The sequence below is a fragment of the Erpetoichthys calabaricus genome, chromosome 2, assembly GCF_900747795.2.
Source record: "Erpetoichthys calabaricus chromosome 2, fErpCal1.3, whole genome shotgun sequence".
In the NCBI taxonomy this organism is placed as follows: Eukaryota; Metazoa; Chordata; class Cladistia; order Polypteriformes; family Polypteridae; genus Erpetoichthys; species Erpetoichthys calabaricus.
In genome coordinates this window covers 224,488,010-224,509,422 of record NC_041395.2, presented here as the reverse complement: position 1 = coordinate 224,509,422, position 21,413 = coordinate 224,488,010, and the positions used below count along the sequence as shown (strand labels likewise).

Genomic DNA, 21,413 nt, shown 5'->3' with positions numbered 1-21,413 from the left:
ATTTTGGCCAATCAGCAAAGGAGCAAATAAAACATCTGCAGATGACTGAATGATGCAGGCTAATGCTAACAATTCCAACAGAGGATTTTTTGTTTTCCTGTTTACTCTTCAATTTCATCAGTTTTTGTACATAGAAAATTCTAAATTCTGTATGAATTCGCTTTTTAGGGCTCACTGGAGCTGGAGAGTGCATCCTACTTTGTAGTGTGCCAAAGTTCTAATATATGAAAATGTTTGCAACATTACAATGAAGTGTGTAAAGACTAAAATAAACCAACGAGATCCACATAAATATGAACAAAGTGAATATGAATATTTGTGGTACACTGTTTACCTCCTAACAAGGAATACATTCTGCTATGCAAACACAAAACCTATTGCTCCACTTTGTCACTGACATGGTACAACAAATATTAACTCTGTTGCATAAATTCCTACAATAAACTGACATATTTGTTCTCATGTATCAAAACTTAAAATGTTATAATACTGGACACAATTGATTTTTGCCCCATCTCTAGTAATTATCCTTGGAGTTTTGGTGAGAGTTACATTTTCTCACTTAAAAGGATGGCCAGTTTGTGCCCCGTTATTGATGGAATTCACAATGTAAATCTCAGGTTAGGACAATGTCAATGGGATTTGGGCTTTCCGAGTACTTTTATATCCCTATACAAGACAACAATAACCTTATTACAGAGATAGTTTGATACCAAGATTTTTTCTAAATACATATTAAAAATCTTTTTTACTATCAAATACCTACAGACAAAGATTCCAGCATTCTCCTTCAGAATATTTTGGTATTACACTGAACTCACAGCTCTTTAAATGATGGTGATTTGTGACTCATCCAACTCTATAGATAGAAAAAGCAGCATCAAGCCATTACATTCCCACAACAATCCTAGGCTCTATCTAGAGAGCATTCTTTCAATATCTACAGGATCACCCAGATATTTCTTTGCAATATTAATATATGTAGAGATGTTTTTATTTGGGGCGGCACGGTGGCGCAGTGGGTAGCGCTGCTGCCTCGCAGTTGGGAGACCTGGGGACCCGGGTTCGCTTCCTGGGTCCTCCCTGCGTGGAGTTTGCATGTTCTCCCCGTGTCTGCGTGGGTTTCCTCCGGGCGCTCCGGTTTCCTCCCACAGTCCAAAGACATGCAGGTTAGGTGGATTGGCGATTCTAAATTGGCCCTAGTGTGTGCTTGGTGTGCGGGTGTGTTTGTGTGTGTCCTGCGGTGGGTTGGCACCCTGCCCGGGATTGGTTCCTGCCTTGTGCCCTGTGTTGGCTGGGATTGGCTATAGCAGACCCCCGTGACCCTGTGTTCGGATTCAGCGGGTTGGAAAATGGATGGATGGATGTTTTTATTTGAGCAATTGTTTTCTCTTGGATGTTAACACATGGATACTGTGGTTATTTTTCTTACAACATAAGCTTAAGCAAGTACATAGTTCACCAATATGGTGTCCATTTAAAGGCATCCTCCTTCTATCAACAAAACTCCATTCACTCTCAAATTTCAAAACGACATTCATCCTGTGACAGTATGTCCATGCTCTCTGCAGCAAAACTCAATCCTCCTTCCTACATTTTTTAAATGCCATTCATCCTCTAACCTCTAACAAAAAAATGCATCCACATTCCACTGTTGAAAAAGTACCATCCTCCTTCCTACCTCGGACAAGAAAACAAGAAAAATGCAAACTGGGCACTCCAGAAGAGTGTGTGGCACCTGTCAATCATTTTACACAGGTTTATAAAACAGCATAAAGCACAACGGTCACAATGTAAAAGAAAATTTAAATGCTAAATAAATAAATACATCCAAATCCAATAAGTCAATCCATCCATCTTCTAACTTGCTTGTCTAATAGATTCCCAAATCATAAATTCTACATTGTATGCTTGTAGGCATTTGTGCATTTGGGCTTTGTGAAGGACAGGCACCCTGTCTAGGCTTGTGCCTAAAGATAGTGGGATTGGTTACAGCTACCCCAAGCTTCCATCCTCAATTGGGTAAAGCAGGCATAATAACATTATGCTTTTTTAAAATGTGGTGCTTGTCACTTTTTCACTACCATAAATTAGATAACTGAGTTAGACTTTTATTCATTTAACATTCTCTTATACAAATGTAACTTATTGTAGCATGTTGAGAAGAGTACTGTTTATATGAGTGTTTTTACTATATACCCAATTACAGTTGGCAATTGCTTAGCTATGTTTTAAACTTAAAAGGGATTCACCTCCTTTACTGACATATAAGAATATTTTTTTTTTCTAAAATTATTCAAAAAGTTTAAAAAATGTATCACCATCCTAAAATGTGCAATGAGCTACTTCAATTTCTAATGATGAAGTAAAACGAGCAATGCTTTAAATAACAAGGAAGTAAATGTCATCATTTTACATTTTAAATCATTTATGATGTGCAAAACTGAGATTATAAAAATGGATAGTACAAATAACATTACACAAGCAAACCTCCATAAGGTGTAATTAAGCTCCAACGTGGAAGAGTTTTAAAGATGAAAACCTTAAAGGGAATGAACACAATTGGCTTTCTAAAATGTATTCATGCCTGCATAAAAATGATTGACGGATACCCAGCTTGTGTTTTCTCATTTTTTATGTCTGAAGTAGGAGGGAGGAGAGATGTTCAACCTCTTTTTTATGACTCTGCATACATATCTTCAGTTCAACAAACTTTGGAACAAGTACTAGTTCTCAACCTTGGCAGCTTCCTGATCAACACTTCTGGAATTCTGACTCTGGCTTTCAGTCAGTGAATTTACATACACACACAAAAAAACGATTTAGGTGTGTAACCCAGTTCATGCAGAAACCCGGTTTCTTGAAAACCTCTGTTTACATGTACAAGTAAGCTTTTGGAGTTCTCTTTTGGCAACGATAAAACGTCACTAAACGTCAATTTCAGCTGCTGTGAATCCAAACACAATCATTAAGCCTGTGATAATTTTCTTGTTCTTAATAAATACATTTTGTCCTTCATGTGCATTGAAATAAATAACATCCAAGCCCCTTTTACATCTTCAACCAGAGTCATGAATGATTAGCAGTATGAAAACTAACCACTGCCTCACCCAATCACACTGTATCAACATATCTATAGCAAAAGGTTGGATTCAAACTAAACTGACACTTTATTGATATGTTTGTGTTAGTCAAATTGCACACTGCTCACGCTTCTGTTTGGCTGTATAAATTGAGCCCTGCAAAGGATTTGTGTTTTTTGACTTGCACTCAGTGTTGCTGGGATAATAATAAAAAAGGTATTTTTACTTCAGTAAAGTAAGTATTATATTAGGTTACTTGTTTCTTTAAAAAGTAACTGTACTAGGTAATGCAAGTTCATTTAACATGTTACCCCAAATACTGCTTCTGAGATTTTGCTGCTGAGCTTAGCACTGTACGTTCAAGCTCACCGACTTAAATTTTGACATTTCTGAAATATAGAGACACAATATTTCAGCCAGGAGAAGGAATACTGCACTCACCTGAGCTTCTGCCTCAAGAAATTTATCTTTGTGGAAATTTCTAATGTCTTCTACCTGTGGATGCTGAAAGTGCAAGTGAAGCTAACACATGTGTATGCGGACAGAATTCAGCAGACATGCACAAACTACAAAATCCTTTTTTTTTTTAGTGTTAACTTAGTTAAGAGTATACATGGCCAGAAAACCAGGTTACCTGCAGAGAACTCTGTATGTTTTAACCTGATTTCTCGAAACGAAATAAGGGCTTTACATAGCATTTTAGAAACCAGGTTTCTGTGAATAACTGGGTAATTAAAGTTGATTTATACACACTGATTGATATAAAAGAAAAAAAACTGAATCAGGTTACTTACCAGAACATTCTTAAGGTATCCTATATGTGTAAAAGAAGCCAATCAAAAATACAGCAAGCAGTATTGAAAACTAAGAGTTCCATGAGTTAAGGTGATTGTATGCATGGTGGCACACTAGAAACTAATGAGATGGTGGTAGATTTACTGGAGGAGCAACTGTATTACAACTATTCAATCTTACTGTAAAACTACTGTTCGCTCTAACATGGCAGTGAACCACATGTGCAATCACAATGCCACACACTATGAGGAAGCTTATCTGTCTCAAAATCAGAGGTAAATGGATGAACAAAATACATTTTCTCAGGAAAAGAAAGTTTTCAGTGAAGGGCATCCCAAACATTCATAGCCAGAGATAATCTTAACGGTTAGAGTTGCTGTCTTAATAAGTAATATGGCACATTCAGAACAATGACGTATGTGATTTTATAATGATTTTATAAATCCTGATACCTAAATTCTTTAACTACAATTACATACAGACAGACAAATAGATACAGCTTTATTTGTTCCCAGGAGGAAAGCTGGCTTTTTACAGAAGCTCTTCAAATAAATAAATATATAACTGTGTAGATAAGTAAGTAAATAAATATATAATATACATATAAATACACTTTGGTCTGAACACACACCAAAATTACTATAAAGCAAGAAAAAAGTAAGAAACGTTCTGTTTTGGTTGTCACAGTCAAAGTGAGGCACTATGCAGACATATTGCTATTGGTATAAAGGAACCCCAGTAGCTTTTCTTGAGAGGATACCTTTTAGTTTCTCCATGCAAGCATAACAATCTCCAAAACACCCAATTGAAGTCTACACTGAATATAAAATTCAGAAACTGATAAAGTGATACATTGATTTTTCGCCATCATATAGTTCATTTAATCTCGTTAACCTGACAATAACAGCATTTTAATTCTGTGATAGCGCTGGTGTTTTTCATCTTTCACAATGACTTATCCATGATTAAAAGTCACATATTTTAATAAACTAAAACAAAGAAATATGTTGATTATGGAGTCAAACCTTAACATAACAGAGGTTAGTTAAAATAGATTTCTTTTTTTTTTGTTAAAAATCGGCAAAAAAAAGCAGAAAAAATTAGGCGTCATTTAAAAGTGAGTGCAAGGCACTATAAACAACAAGTGCACCAAGAGTTTCAAAATTATTTGTATCAGTTGGACACATCTTCAATTTATTAATGATGTTTCTTTCACAGCTCCAAAAATTGCATTGTTCAAAGCAAAAAAAACTAACATTTTAGTAGCACTACTAACAGTCCAAACATGATTTCTGAAAATCTCCTTTTATATTTCTGACTTAAAACACACCATGGTGAAGGAAAGGGCTAAAAAATCTGATAAATGTTGACACTAATAAGTGTTTTATAATTTGGGAAACTTTCACATTTGTGAATAATACTGCTGAGCAAACTTAAATGACATTTAAGTAACATTGGATTTAGCTTATTTAAAAAATACAAAAAAAGTATGTATAGGTTTCTCACAAAAAGATTGCTCCGTTTATGTGAACACTTGCTGAAGTCCAAACTTACCAATGTTAGATATGTAATACCTATATACCGATTTTATAAAGAGAACTCTTGAAGAACAGCATTTCAAGTGGTTTACTACTGGCAGACACATTGCAAAACTGAAAGAACTTCCTTTTTAATTCAATTATTAACTTAAATTAACTTTTTAAAATATTCTCTAGATCTATCATAAAAATTTTTTTTTTTTTTTAATATTTTTATTTTATTAATTTTCATTGTAATCATTCCATACAAACAGATCAATTTATAACCCAACAAATTTGAAAACAAATCAAACCCCACCCCTGTAGATCTATCATAAAAATTAATGAACGCATTGAGATTGATGTACCTAACTATTTATTATCTGCTTGACCTGGTATGGAGCATAAGAGAAACAATATACCTAATTCTTTGGTAGGTGAATAACATTCTGTATGCAAAATAATTAAAGAGATTCATCCATTTTGCAAATTTGCCACTTTGCCAATTAATATTTTGTTATTATTCAATGCAAAAGCCAACAAGAAAGAAATCAAAGTGTCAAACATTTCTGTAACCCGATTCATGGAAACGTGGAAGTCATTTCAGGAGGAATGCTGCCAAATATAAGGGCACCATGATCAACTAATACCAAACAGATGGTGGTCCTGCACAGTGATGACTGCAGATGACCAGGCAAAACAAATTAGTCTGAATGCAGTGTAACACATTGATTTTGAAATTGCTTCTCCTTTTGGTGTCTTGAAAGGTTTTTGTTCTGTCAATTACATTTTTTGCAGGAAAAATTAAACATGATGTTTATATACTGAACAGTTATGCGCAGCTGCATCTTCTGCATTAGGAAGGCATTATCTTGCCCAGCATTTGGTCACCCCGAACAATATTCCTGATTAGCAGAAGCAATGCCATATGAGTGAGCCAAAATGAAATTACTAGCATATACAGTGCATCCAGAAAGTATTCACAGCGCATCAGTTTTTCCACATTTTGTTATGTTACAGCCTTGTTCCAAAATGGATTAAATTCATTTTTTTCCTCAGAATTCTACACACAACACCCCATAATGACAACGTGAAAAAAGTTTGAGATTTTTGCAAATTTATTAAAAATAAAAAAAAATGATAAAGCACATGTACATAAGTACTCACAGCCTTTGCCATGAAGCTCAAAATTGAGCTCAGGTGCATCCTGTTTCCCCTGATCATCCTTGAGATGTTTCTGCAGCTTAACTGGAGTCCACCTGTGGTAAATTCAGTTGATTGGACATGATTTGGAAAGGCACACACCGGTCTATATAAGGTCCCACAGTTGACAGTTCATATCAGAGCACAAACCAAGCATGAAGTCAAAGGAATTGTCTGTAGACCTCCGAGACAGGATTGTCTCGAGGCACAAATCTGGGGAAGGTTAAAGAAAAATTTCTGCTGCTTTGAAGGTCCCAATGAGCACGGTGGCCTCCATCATCCGTAAGTGGAAGAGGTTTGAAACCACCAGGACTCTTCCTAGAGCTGGCCGGCCATCTAAACTGAGCGATCAGGGGAGAAGGGCCTTAGTCAGGGAGGTGACCAAGAACCCAATGGTCACTCTGTCAGAGCTCCAGAGGTCCTCTGTGGAGAGAGGAGAACCTTCCAGAAGGACAATCATCTCTGCAGCAATCCACCAATCAGGCCTGTATGGTACAGTGGCCAGACGGAAGCCACTCCTTAGTAAAAGGCACATGGCAGCCCGCCTGGAGTTTGCCAAAAGGCACCTGAAGGACTCTCAGACCATGAGAAAGAAAATTCTCTGGTCTGATGAGACAAAGATTGAACTCTTTAGTGTGAATGCCAGGCGTCACGTTTGGAGGAAACCAGGCACCGCTCATCACCAGGCCAATACCATCCCTACAGTGAAGCATGGTGGTGGCAGCATCATGCTGTGGGGATGTTTTTCAGTGGCAGGGACTGGGAAACTAGTCAGGATAAAGGGAAAGATGACTGCTGCAATGTACAGAGACATCCTGGATGAAAACCTGCTCCAGAGCGCTCTTGACCTCAGACTGGGGCAACGGTTCATCTTTCAGCAGGACAACGACCCTAAGCACATAGCCAAGATATCAAAGGAGTGGCTTCAGGACAACTCTGTGAATGTCCTTGAGTGGCCCAGCCAGAGCCCAGACTTGAATCCGATTGAACATCTCTGGAGAGATCTTAAAATGGCTGTGCACCAACACTTCCCATCCAACCTGATGGAGCATGAGAGGTGCTGCAAAGATAAACGGGCGAAACTGGCCAAGGATAGGTGTGCCAAGCTTGTGGCATCATATTCAAAAAGACTTGAGGCTGTAATTGCTGCCGAAGGTGCATCGACAAAATATTGAGCAAAGGTTGTGAATACTTATGTACATGTGATTTCGCAGTTTTTTTATTTTTAATAAATTTGCAAAAACCTCAAGTAAACTTTTTTCACGTTGTCATTATGGGGTGTTGTGTGTGGAATTCTGAGGAAAAAAATGAATTTAATCCATTTTTGAAATAAGGCTGTAATATAACAAAATGTGGAAAAAGTGATGTGCTGTGAATACTTTCCGGATGCACTGTACAATGCTTGTTTTAAAACTGTTAAATATTCAAAATAGCTAAGACATCCATTGTTCTAGCAGAAGAATTGTCTCCTTCCTTTTCCAATAGCACCACTGTTCTCCCATCACACAGTAATAGATGATAACCAAGTAACTGATAAGAACAATATATTGACTACACAAGTGAATATATCATCTTAGTGGTATTCAATTTTCAAACATCACAGATAAAACAATGATTATATAATCAACTTTATTGACAAACAATAATACAATACTAATACTGTTGCTAAGCATCATCATGCTATAGTAACAGCACAAGGAATACTAAAAAGCCATAGTAGCGATTAGCTGACCTGGAGAACAGGGCACAACGTAACTTATTCAACTAGATTGAGAACTGAGCTGAAAGTCAATATCAAGCTGTTAGCATGCCAACACATTAAGATTTATTAGCCAGCTATGAACCAGCAGAAAAGAAATTTGACACTGCTGCCAGTATGTGGACACAGAATTGGGAAACACTCCAAAGACTGAGGTAAATTAGCATATGACATGCCTGACTGATGAGTGCTATGTCTTTACACATATGCAGAATGATGGCCACGGAAATATCACAGGTGTAAACGGCTACAGGAACCAATCAAAACTCTCATAACACAGTTTCCCAAATGTCCCTGTTCGTAAAGCCAAGATTTCCTCAATGGGTGCACGGGGGAGGAGTCCTTTACTGCCACTGCACCAAAATAATATAAAGCCCTGCCTCTAAAACTACAGGCAATGCCACTTGTAAATCTATACCCATGACTTACATACACTGTCACTCAAGTGCATTCCTTTTTTCTCTGATCACTGTTATGAATGGGTTTGTTTGTTGCGTGATTTTTCAGAGACTTCTGCTTAAAAAAAAGAATTAGTATCTTTATACTCATAACAAGTCCTTCTCTTAACTTGTAAAGCAACCTGCTCCACTTACTTTCTCTAAAGGAGGGTAAAAGAACTAGCATACTTACACACGTACTGTCAGAGTATTTTTTTTGCTCCAAGCACTATTCGATCTGCTTAGCTTAACCTTTTAAGAATGCCTACAACACCGACACAAGCCCGTATATATCCTTCGAATGTTGATGTATGAATATTTGTAATGCCAATTTCCCAAGCCCTTATGACACATTCGAATTTATCGTGGGCCTGAACACTCCGTCTCTTACAAATTTACAGTGTGAACAATTTTCCTGTACAACTGCCATGGGTGCACTTTAATCTCTTGTAGGTCCTGCTTGCTATCTCAAGAGTCTCACTTTCTACCCTGAACGTAATTCTCAACTGTATGTCTCGCAAGCTCATGTCATCTCTCACTTCCTTCAACGTTGTATTGATCATTCGGTGTCGTTTACATTCACATGTCACTCATGAAATCATCAGAATTGTCAGTGTGATCCTCAAGACTAACTCCCTCCAAATCGGCCGTTCAGCATGCCGTCCGCGGATTTCTCCGTTGGTTTAATATCAGTCTCTTCTACCGCAGCATTCCTTCTTGGTGTTTTTAGGTCCCAGTTTTTCAGCACGGTTAAGTGGGACCTTCAATATCCTTTACCACCACCCACTCTGCGCCCCCCTACACCCCCCCGCTGGGTATTCCTTGAGCAACCACCCCGTCTCCCTTCTTCCTGATACGATCTCCTCGCTCACACTCTCACACACCCACCCTTCCCCTCCCATACCGTTCTCCGCGGCAACCTTGTTGACTCCTAACCCGTCCGAAGAACTCACCGGCCTGTGGTGCGAATGATGTCGATGCCTGGCGATCCCCAAGCTGCTTAAGCCAGGTGTAAGCACTCTGCTACAGGGGGCAACAAAAACGTAAGACCTGCTCGCCGCCGCCGCCATCTCTCTACTGGGGAATCCGGACAGCTGCAGGGAAACCGAATGAGTGGGCGTGGTCAAGCAAGTGAGTCTCAACAGTAGAAACCAATAGAAACGCAGAAACTGTAGCCATTCCCCAATCACATTTGAAGAGACTGCCGCTAGAGTAGCTGCTTACCTCTAGCCACCATTATGGTTCTGCCTTCTCTACAAAGTCAACGCGAGAGATGACTTTAGTTTGAGCCACAATGGCGGTTGTTTCCTGTCATTTGCGGAGCGCTTACTTGGGTTGCGGAGGGAGTTAGTCAGAGGAGGACCAAAACTTATATTTTTGTTGTTTAACCAGTTTTATGAGCAAGGAAGGAAGCTAAAAGCAACACAAGTGTTGCAGAGCGTTGAATGAGAAGATTGTCCCATAAATACAAATATTTAATTATTTACGTGAAAAGATACACATGGTTAAATGTATTAATTTGAACAAGATACTGATAAAGATAAAACTGAGAAGCTGCAACGTAAAAAACAATACATATAACATGTTTAAATATTATTTGTTATCATCAATGGTAAATTATGTTTCTGTTGTTTCTGGAGTGAAGAGTCTTAAGACTATAGTGGATAATTTACAAATACTTTTAACCATGTTCATTATAAGGCTGGTAAGTAAAGCAGCCTAGTCACTTATAGTGTGGAGTTTTTCTTTAGAATACTTCATTTTTTAATACTTCATTTTTAAAAATTTACTTTAATTTCCATTCTTACCCTAAAGACATGTCTTATGTTAACTTGCAGTTCAGAATATTTCTGAGTGGGCAAGTTTATGTGTGTATGCGAGTGTTCACATAATGGGGTTGTCTACCATTGATATTAGAATTGTCTCAGGTTTGCTATATCGCTATACTAGAATAAACATTTATGGAAAATAAATGAATTAATCAAATATTGTTTACAATATATTTAAAGCAATACTCCACCCAAAAAGATGGATTTATATGTCATATTTTTACAAAGAACAAAGACAACAAAATTCCAGGCACAATCAGCTGAATCTTCAATTTGAACAAATGCTATACAAACGGCAAACTATATCAGACCATCCATAAAAAAAAATTTGCTTTTGTAGCATAATCCAGGTCAGCTATGTCATATACTCACAACATCCCAAACGTATATTTTGGCTTACATATTGTTAAATAAACCTCTTACAGAAAATTCTCTTGTGAAAAATTGGAGAGTGTGTTCAAACAAGAATGATCTATTGAACTGTTCAGTGTTTGGTCAGAGAGGCACTGCTTCTGAACTTTTACAGACACTTTGTAATTTTAAGTAAAAGTAGCATGTTGTTTCATAAATTAGCTTTAAACTTGATTTAATATTATTGCCAGGTATTACAGCTAAGGAGATTATTGTTATGTTGGCACTTATAGCACTTACAGTTGTGTGGGTAAAAGGATAAATAAGAAGTAATGGTTCACTTTCTCCCCCCATCCAAGAAAGGCTAGGACACACTTCACAAGAGTCCCAGTCCTCTGACATGTCAAGCGACAGGGCACGTCCAAAACAAAACAAACCCCTGTCAGTGGTGTGCTAAGGATTAAAACTGACATATTTTATGGATAGTACAGTCCAGATACAATAAACCTAGGGTATGATGTTAAACAGTCTCCTGGAAAAAAGAGGAACATTTTTAAGTCTAGTGATACTTTCAGTTACTACAGTTACTTACATATATTTAATAGAATAAATTTCAATACAGTAACTGAAAAAAGTGACCAAAAAGGAAATAGAATGTATAGTTAAGGCAATTTGCATTACCAAGACAAGATACTGTATGACTTAAGTTTATATGTTAAAGGATGTCAGGGTCAGTCTGTTTAGCTTTTTTTCTGCCTCTTCAATAAAACTGATGATGGAGAACTGGCCATCAACAATTACTTTCATTTTAGCTGGAAACAAGAGGCTATATCTGATTTCAGCTTTGCATAAGCACTGTTTAATGCTGTTGAAGGAGAGAAATCTGGAAAAATATAAATACGGTTGTTTTCAAATATAATCTCCTCTTTCTGTCTGAGAATCAACATCAAATTTTATTTAACCCATAGTTGCCGAATCGGATGACCAGATTTCAAGACTTTTGAGGTCTTTGATCCACAAATACGATAAGCTGCTGAGATCCCAGTGTCCAATTTAAAGTCCTCGCCCGTTATTTTTTAAAGTAATTAAGCTATCAGTTTAACTGGATTTGGAATTTCACGGTTTTCAGAAGGTCCTTCAATTCTGATGTTGTTCCTTCTATATCTATCTTTAAACGCAGGTAATTGATCACAACGTACTTTGCATTTGGATTCTACGTCGTTTGCTTTTTTGTCAGAGACAGATGTCAGTTGTTCTGCTTCTTCAATACGAGTCATAAACGTTTGCTTAACTTCTTCCAGGTGAGCAAGTACAATGATTTTATCTTCAGTTTTGCAATTTTGATTTTCCTGTATTTGTTCATCAATTTTTGCTAGATTTTTTTATTAGGCTTACATCAAAGTTATTGCTTAAACATACCTCGTGGTCTGTTATATTCAGCTGGTCTATTCCTGTGCGTGTTCCAGCTATATACTTCTTTATATCCTTCTTTATATCCTCCTGTACATTATTTATTTTCACCCCAAGTCCAGTATTCAATACCTTCAGCTTAGATAGCTTAGCTTGTCTCCATCTTCACCATTCTCCAAAGGCAGTGTTTCATATCCTGTTGGAGTTGATTCTGTTGACTGAAAGAGGGCATTGGTAGTTGTTGAGAGAGGGGACAAAGAGGCCATGTTTGATTCAGGTATGCCTCCTGAGATTGGCAAATTGTCATTGCCCACCTCACTTGCAGTTTTGCTCCTACATTCACTGTCGGCTAGAGAAGATGCAGCATTGTGTGCTCCTGGCTGATCCATTCCTTCACCTGTCTTTTCCAGTTCCTTCTGTGGTAGGTCGTATTGTGAACTTATGACCAGCTTAGACTTTGAATAAACTTTAGTTACCTTTTCTTTCTCTTGCTGACTCTTTGGTCTCCAGCTCATGTTTTTAATATACTAGTAATTGACTCCTCTAAAGCTGATTAAACACAGGATATCTAGGATATATAATAAAAATACCAAATAACATAGCTGTCAGCTGAGCAGCCTCTCAGATGTCCATCTCTTGCAATGGATGAGACCAAGGTGATCTATTGAATTGAAGCTCATCTCTCCCTTCTTTCATTGGTCAAGAGTCCTACCTAGTAGTAGCTCATTCGTTGGCTAGTGTGGCTGTTTATGTCATATCAATATTGCAGAGAGTGGTCTGAGAGAGGTGAATGTTTAGGAAAGAAAGATGGGTGAAAACATTATCAGGTGGAAGGTTTGCCTCATATTTTTGCATGTCCTGGATGCTTCAACAAGAAGAATGTAAATTCACTAATGTATTTATCACAAACTGCTGTTAAAAAACCCAGAAGTACAGTGGTGCGGCTTAATAACAGGGAAGATGCAGATTTTCAGTTCAAAAACCTGATACCATTTGACTGCATTCCCCAGCCATTTATTAAAGAATTTTCTGGTAGTGGTTTATTGAATAATATTTTAGCAAAAATACATTTGGGACCCTTGTATGCATATGATTGGATATCTGATATCTGTATTATGCAACACGATCAAATTAAAACCTTTTTTCATGCATGGTTTGATATTGTTTGCCATTTTTAGTGTTGGTCCTTATTGATGTCTGTTGTGCCAGGAACTTTGTTATCTCCATTCTCCATATAAACATTAGATTAAAATTTGTTTTGGATCTTACTACAAACAGCATGGGTTAAATAATAAAAATATTTTTTGGTGGAGTTTCGCTTTAATTGCTTTCATCATGAGATAGTATCTTCCAGGTTTTTTGTCAAATTCAGTTATTGTCTGTAGAACATTTAGATGTTTTTTTCTGTGTCCAAATGGGTTTTCTCCTGGTATGTGGTACCTAAAATGTGATTGTTAGATGTACATTAATTGTTACCTTAAAAGCTGCGTAGTATGAGTATGTGTGTGATTGTCCATACAATGAGCTACCATCTCATCTTGGCTTGTTTCCTGCCTTGCATTTGATGCTAACAGAATAAGTAAAATTTGCACTGTCAGATTAACAATAGAAGGTACATATGGCCCTTCTGTATTTATTAACAATATGCACTGTCAGTGTGAATAATGCCTGCCTAGGTTCCAGGCCTCTGCAACTCACAATTGATGTATTATCAAGTACATAATATTATGCTATCTGTTCTAGTTTTCCTAATGCTAATGCAACGGATAATTTCCCAACACTTACAGCTTTATCATAAGGTGTGGAAAATGTACTGTACTGCTGGCAAGCATTAATTCAGTGACTAATCTGTATATGCTTGATATTATTTGAAAAATTAAATTTTATTTAAAAGGATTCTTGGTGGGCTAGGCTCAATATGCTGGTCACTTTTGGTTTTGTATTTAGTTTTATAAATTTTTAGTTTTATATTTTTTCTTAAGTCATATATGAAACATAAATCTTTGATTACAGATGAAGAATTCATCTACAACACATCAAGTTAATTCAGCATAGCAGCAGGTCCATTATTTTTTAGTTTTTGTCTTTCTTGTATAGTTCCCAGGTTTTACCCTTTGGAGGCTCTGTATTATTAGACTACCAGTAACAGCGCACTGCACGATAACGTGCAGTGAATACACTTGACTTGAGCATTCATAGTTTACCTCCTCTTTCTCTATAAGTTTAGCATTCGTTTGCTCAGAGGTTGATGTGGGTTGTTGCTTCCTGAGCAGCTCTTCTTTTCTCCTCCCTAGCGGCCTGCTTCTTCTCTTCTTTCGTCAGCATCTTTTTGCATTAAAACTGATTAAGTCAGTGTTTGTGTTGCAATTGCTTAGTACGTTTTCTTTAATTTTTTACTTAAGCTGGCACTTAAGTCTTCAGTCTGCCTCAAAAATGATTTAAAATATGAAGAGGTAGGGGAAGTGATGGCGAAAGTAGTAGGGATGAGAACAGTGCCCATAAGCATGTGCCGCATGGCCACCCTGCTTTCTGCTGCCAAGAGTTGACTCTACAATAAAATAAAATAAAAATAAAAAGTGGAATAACCTAGGAGGTCAATCATCACCCTGAAAGCAGATAGTAGACATCATGTAGTATATGTGTACCAAAATTGGGGCGGAGTGGTGGCTCTGAGGCTAAGGATCTGTGCTGGTATCCCGAAGGTTGCCAGTTCGAATCCCCGTCACTGCCAAAAGAGATCCTACTCTGCTGGGCCCATGAGCAAGACCCTTAACCTGTAATTGCTCCAGGGGCGCTGTACAATGGCTGACCCTGCGCTCTGACCCCAAGGGGTATTCGAAAACTAACAAATTCCTAATATAAGAAATTGTATAAGGCAAAATAAAGAACAAAAAAAAAAAAATTTCAGGTCAATAGGTCAAACGGTTTGCGAGCTGCAGGTGATTTAAAATCCTGGACAGACAAACGAACAGCCACAGTAGCGTATCTCTCTCCATATATATATATATATAAAAGAAAATCCTGGAATGGAAAGCAAATGCAAGGCTACGATACGTGATAATCTCGAAAGACATTTTAAAGACCCGCAAGACCAAGGAGACTTGCCATGGTGTGTCTCGCGGGGACCGTAAACATGAGACTTGGTGCCAAGAGATTGTCCCAGGGCCGTAGCAAAAAGGACAGTGGCTGTACAGGCTTTAAAAAGATCGAAGGGGAGCGCTCCTGCATGAAAAAATTCAACCATGCCCGGGACCAGTAATAAAATACAGGTATTGCTTTTACAATGTCACGTGAGACCAGGCAGTGAGCCATCATTTAAAACAAGTTAACAGACCTCTAAGCTAGCAGTGGTTGGATTGCTTTTGGCAGGCAAGCATCATGTGCTCCGAGCTCTTAAAACAATGACATGCGACAGGCAGAAGAGGCAGCTAGCAAGCTGCAAAAAGATCCAAAGGCATATCCTTAGTGTACGTTCAGCCGCAACACCCTTCACAACACGAGCAGTATTATACGTCTGGGAATAAAGAGATGTAACCTCGCGTGGGGCAGGAAATAAAGAAAAAAGTATTGTTTTTACAAAAGTTTTTAAAGTAAAAGTGAAAATAATGCATATGTAACAATTCACAAGAAAATAACAATCTCTTTAAATTGTAGATTGCCTGCCTAAGGTAAAGTCATCCCTGATGAATGGGGACGTGGGAATGAGGAGTCCTTTCATCGCATTAGTGCTATTTCAGATGTAGAATGGCAAAATGGGGGAGGCAGCTTGATGAATGAGGTCTCCAGGACTTAAAACAAATCCAAATCATATTATGTGATATCATCTAATGTGAAATTCTACTCTGTACTTCTAGAATTTTTATTTTTATACTGTATTGAGGATTTATTCTGTTCTATGTATTGTACTGTATTGTATTGACCCCCTTCTTTTTGACACCCACTGCACGCACAACCTACCTGGAAAGGGGTCTCTCTCTTTGAACTGCCTTTCCCTAGGTTTCTTCCATTTTTTCCCTACTTGGGTTTTTTTTTGGGAGTTTTTTCTGTTCTTCATAGAGGGTCAATGCTGGGGGGCTGTCAAGAGGCAGGGCCTGTTAAAGCCCATTGCGGCACTTCTTGTGTGATTTTGGGCTATACAAAAAATAAATTGTATTGTATATCTGGTAAACCAAACACAGGGGTTGGCGAGCGAAGCGAGCAGGGGGCAGAGCCCCCTAGTTATATATAAAGATAGACCCCTTGTCAGTAGATGTAGCTACATAAATGTTGACATTATCTATTCAAATAAAGGTCATTTATTTGTTATGAAATCATTCATTATTAGTTTTTGTAAGTTTTTCTGTAATGTTTTTCATTGATGTTTTCTTCCCATGCAGGGTTTTTATGTATAAAGAATTTAGATATGACAACAGTTTTGAAATCCAATAAGCAACCAAAGTTATTAAAATTATTTTGCACACTTTCTGACACCATTTTGTATAGGATAGGGTAATTTTATGAGTCTCATTGTTAGGATGCACTCCCAGTTGCCAGGGGCATGGCTTCAAAGGTCACAATATGTAATGTCATTGACACAATGGGTTAAAAGGTCACCTGTAATGACCTTATCTCATTCGAGATTGTGGCTGTTGTGGACTTTTGCAATCAAATTTCTTGTTAAAAGTCTTTTTGGTATATGATCTTTTTGCACTGAAACCCTGACCACCATTTTGTCTTCACATTTTTGCTTAGACAAACATATCTTGGATTTTTTCTGGTTTTGAAACTAGCTTTGTTTATTGTGTCTCTTCCTGTGATCCTACTCCTGTTAAAATTACTAGGAATTGATTTGTAGCATAGCAGTTTCATTTTTTAGCACTTACAAATACAGTATTTAATCGAAGCATATCACCAAAACAGAAAGAATGCCTGCAGCCATGACAGACAAGAACACAAAAAAAAAAACCACTTTCACCTGATATTTATCTTAAATACATCTCAAATTTAGGGTTTTCAGCTGTGTAGAATTAGATTTATTATATTGTACCTACTTGTTGTTTTGTATACATTTAATTATTTTTAATGATTTTAAATATTTTTTGCCCCACCATTTTAGGTATTTTTTTCTTGATGACATAAATGGGATATTATTTTTGGTAAAAGTGCATCATTGACTTCATATCATGACAGGAAGTTACATCATGTCATTTCATCCCTTTGACACTATTTAAGATGGCGACAAACAAGCAGGTCTTCCATCCAAGCATGTGGATTTGTTATGATTGTCAGTTTTGGGTTAATATATTATAATTTTTTTGGAATGTTATTTCACTATATATTTTTGAAACCACTGAACCCAATTCTGATGTTAGTTGTTTTTGCTGAAAAAATGGTGCCATACTTCAGCAAAGACGTAAAACTGAGGCCCTGACTCTCTGTGGTCATAAAAGATGCCTGGGCATCTTTCAAAAGGAGCAGGGACTACCCCAATGTCCTGTCCTCACCAATTTTAGCCCACTAATTGTCCTTTTCCTCTAACTGGCTATCACTCTCATCTCTTCACTACCTGCATATGATTCAGAATGTAGCTGTGCATCTGATGTTCAGATAGCCAAGGCAAGAATATCATTCCTCTCTTCAGGTCACTACACTGCCTCCCTGTATTGGCATGTATTACGTTCAAATCCTTGATGCTTACCTACAGAGTAGTAAGTGGGTCAGCACCTATATTTATGTAGATGCATCTGAGATCCTGTGTTACTTATCAACCACTCAGGCCTGCTGTTAAAGAGCATCTGGTGATGCCACCTCTGCATGGTATCAAATCTTAGTCCAGACTTTTCTCATGTGTACCTCCTGGCTGGTGGAATGAGCTGCCCATCTCCATTTGAACTGCTGACTCCCTTACAGTGTTTAAGAAGCATTTGAATACACTCTTGTTTGGTGAATTTCTGTCTAACTGATACTAGCTGTTGGGTTTTTTTAACCTAAGAATTGCATCTAGGTTTTATTTTGTTTTCTGAGCTCTTCACTTGTGATGATCATTTTTGTACCCTTTTTATGTAACACTTGTTCTCCAAACAGTGCCCAGACTGATGTTTCCTCGATTATGTTTACCTCCTTTGTAAGCTGCTTTGGATAAAAACATCTGCAAAGCAAAAAAATGCAAATGTAAATGCTGGTATTGAAACTGATTTTTGTAGGGCACAATTCAGGATATATGATCAATACAGTAATCCCTCCTCCATCGCGGGGGTTGCGTTCCAGAGCCACCCGCGAAATAAGAAAATCCGCGAAGTATAAACCATATGTTTATATGGTTATTTTTATATTGTCATGCTTGGGTCACAGATTTGCGCAGAAACACAGGAGGTTGTAGAGAGACAGGAACGTTATTCAAACACTGCAAACAAACATTTGTCTCTTTTTCAAAAGTTTAAACTGTGCTCCATGACAAGACAGAGATGACAGTTCTGTCTCACAATTAAAAGAATGCAAACATATCTTCCTCTTCAAAGGAGCAAACAAATCAATAGGGCTGTTTGGCTTTTTAAGTATGCGAAGCACCGCGGCACAAAGCTGTTGAAGGTGGCAGCTCACACCCCCTCCGTCAGGAGCAGACAGAGAGAGAGAGAGAGACAGATAAAAAAATCAATACGTGCCCTTCGTGCTTTTAAGTATGCGAAGCACCGGGCAGCATGTCGTTTCACTAAGCAGCTGCACAGAAGGTAGCCAACGTGAAGATAATCTTTCAGCATTTTTAGACGAGCGTCCGTATCGTCTAGGTGTGCGAACAGCCCCCCTGCTCAATCCCCCTACGTCAGGATCAGAAAAAGTCAGCGCAAGAGAGAGAGAGAGAGAGAGAGAGAGAGAGAGAGAGAGAGAAAAGTAAGCTGGGTAGCTTCTCAGCCATCTGCCAATAGCGTCCCTTGTATGAAATCAACTGGGCAAACCAACTGAGGAAGCATGTACCAGAAATTAAAAGACCCATTGTCCGCAGAAACCTGCGAAGCAGCGAAAAATCCGCGATATATATTTAAATATGCTTAAATATAAAATCCGCGATGGAGTGAAGCCGCGAAAGGCGAAGCGCGATATAGCGAGGGATCACTGTACTGTTATGATTCACGATAAGGCCATTATGGAAATATCCAAAACATACTTGTGTACCAGATGTCCACAGAATCATGATCATTACCAAATAATAACAGTTCTGTATAATGTACCATAGTCCTTGCAACCACCAATAGCCTTCCTTTCAGAAAAGAAATACTGAACCTAGGGACTAGGCCAGAGCAAGCTTTTTAATGCCTTTGGAAGATCAGTCAGTCAGTTATCATCCAACCCGCTATATCCTAACACAGGGTCATGGGGGTCTGCTGGAGCCAATCCCAGCCACACACACACACTCACACACACTAGGGACAATTTAGGATCGCCAATGCACCTAATCTGCATGTCTTTGGACTGTGGAAACCGGAGCACCCGGAAGAAATCCATGCAGACATGGGGAGAACATCCATACTCAACGAAGGGAGGACCCAGGAAGCGAACCCAGGTCTCCTTACTGTGAGGCAGCAGCGCTGCCACTGCACCACCGTGCCGCCCTCCTTTGGTAGATCTGAGTCAAAGGTTTTCCAGTACTGAGAAATGCTTGTTCCTACAGCACTGGATTATTGTTGTTTCACAAAACAAAGGCAGAGTGGAAACTAGATGTCTTCATCTTCAGAGGACTAACTGAGGCAGGATGGAATGGGGCCTCCAGGTATGCAGAGGCCCCATGTATTTCTGTATAGCTAAGCTTCAGTGTTTATTTTAAGGGCCAGGTACCAATTATAGTATGATTCTGCAGTTTATGTGAAACCTATTTGCCAACACCTTTTAACCTGAATGATTTCCTCTTGTCTCTTATGGCCTCCCCAAATAACCTGTCTCTCTCTCGTTCTCTCTTTCCAACAACCTCAAAATAAGAAGCAGAATTTGACAAAAAAAACTTCTTTCACCTCTTGTTGGACTTTGTTTACTCAAACTGGTACTAGGATTACCTCTGCATCACCAGTGTGGGCATTTGTTACTTATGACCCAAGTGACAAATGTTATTCCTTTGCTCTTTGCAGCAAACTTTTGCCAGACACAGCCTCCCACATTGATTCAAACATTTTATGATCAGTAAAATACCAATTTCAGAGAAAATACAAATACAGATTGCTAAGAAACATTACACAAGGCTTTTTAATCACTACTTACCCCAGATATAAATACCTTAGTTATATGAAATAAAATAATATTGAGAGAACCATGTTTTCTGTATACAACAGTAAATATTAATTAATAAAAGTATTATAACTCTTATTTCAATGTATATAAAATTCAATAAAAACAAACTGATCATTACACTAAGGCCATTGACAAGCAACAGATACTCTGTGCTCTCTGACAGAATGCCCAAGCATTATTTTAATCTGTCTTTATTGCACTTACTTTAGTAATTCACTCAAAGGCCACTGACCACAGATAAAACCTTAGTGTGCCCATGTAGAGCTAAAGCAACCTTAGATAAGGATGTGAAACGATCAAGTGGGTATTACAGTTTCAAATTAATTAAATATATGATATGTTGTATTGAAATAGTTTTACCTATGTATTATTTTAATTCCTCTAATAGTAAGGTGTAGACTGCCTTTTAAAAATGTTGGGCATGAGACTTTACAGGAATAAACTCAAGCATTAATTGCACGTAATCTGTCACATACAGTATTACACATTTACATCAAGTGACATAAACACACAGATTTACCCTCATTATGACATCTCCCGTTACAAGTGAAGACTCTTTTTGCTCTTAAAATCAGTTGGACTGAAAATGCATTTGATTTGTTCTCTCTCTTTCTTTCTACTGGCATCTGATTAACGCAACAACAAGGTCCATGTTATCCAGCATTATCAACAACCAGGTAAGGTGGATAAATGTGTATGACCACAGGAATGTCAGAATGGAATGTGCACCATTGTTAAGTCTCAAACAGCCTACAGAATAATTTACTCTAACT

The 21,413-nt window shown here is 37.9% G+C and overlaps 1 protein-coding gene across 1 annotated transcript in view; it reads right to left on the bottom strand.

Annotated features, from left to right (window-relative positions):
* Positions 1–9,913, bottom strand: part of mcu (mitochondrial calcium uniporter) — a 184,846-nt gene extending 174,933 nt beyond the window's left edge. The window contains exon 1 of the mRNA XM_028795210.2: positions 9,748–9,913. Coding sequence (XP_028651043.1) covers positions 9,748–9,864 — 117 coding nt within the window. The 5' untranslated portion in view covers positions 9,865–9,913. The remainder of the gene's footprint in view (positions 1–9,747) is intronic.
* Between the last annotated feature and the right edge of the window lie 11,500 nt (positions 9,914–21,413).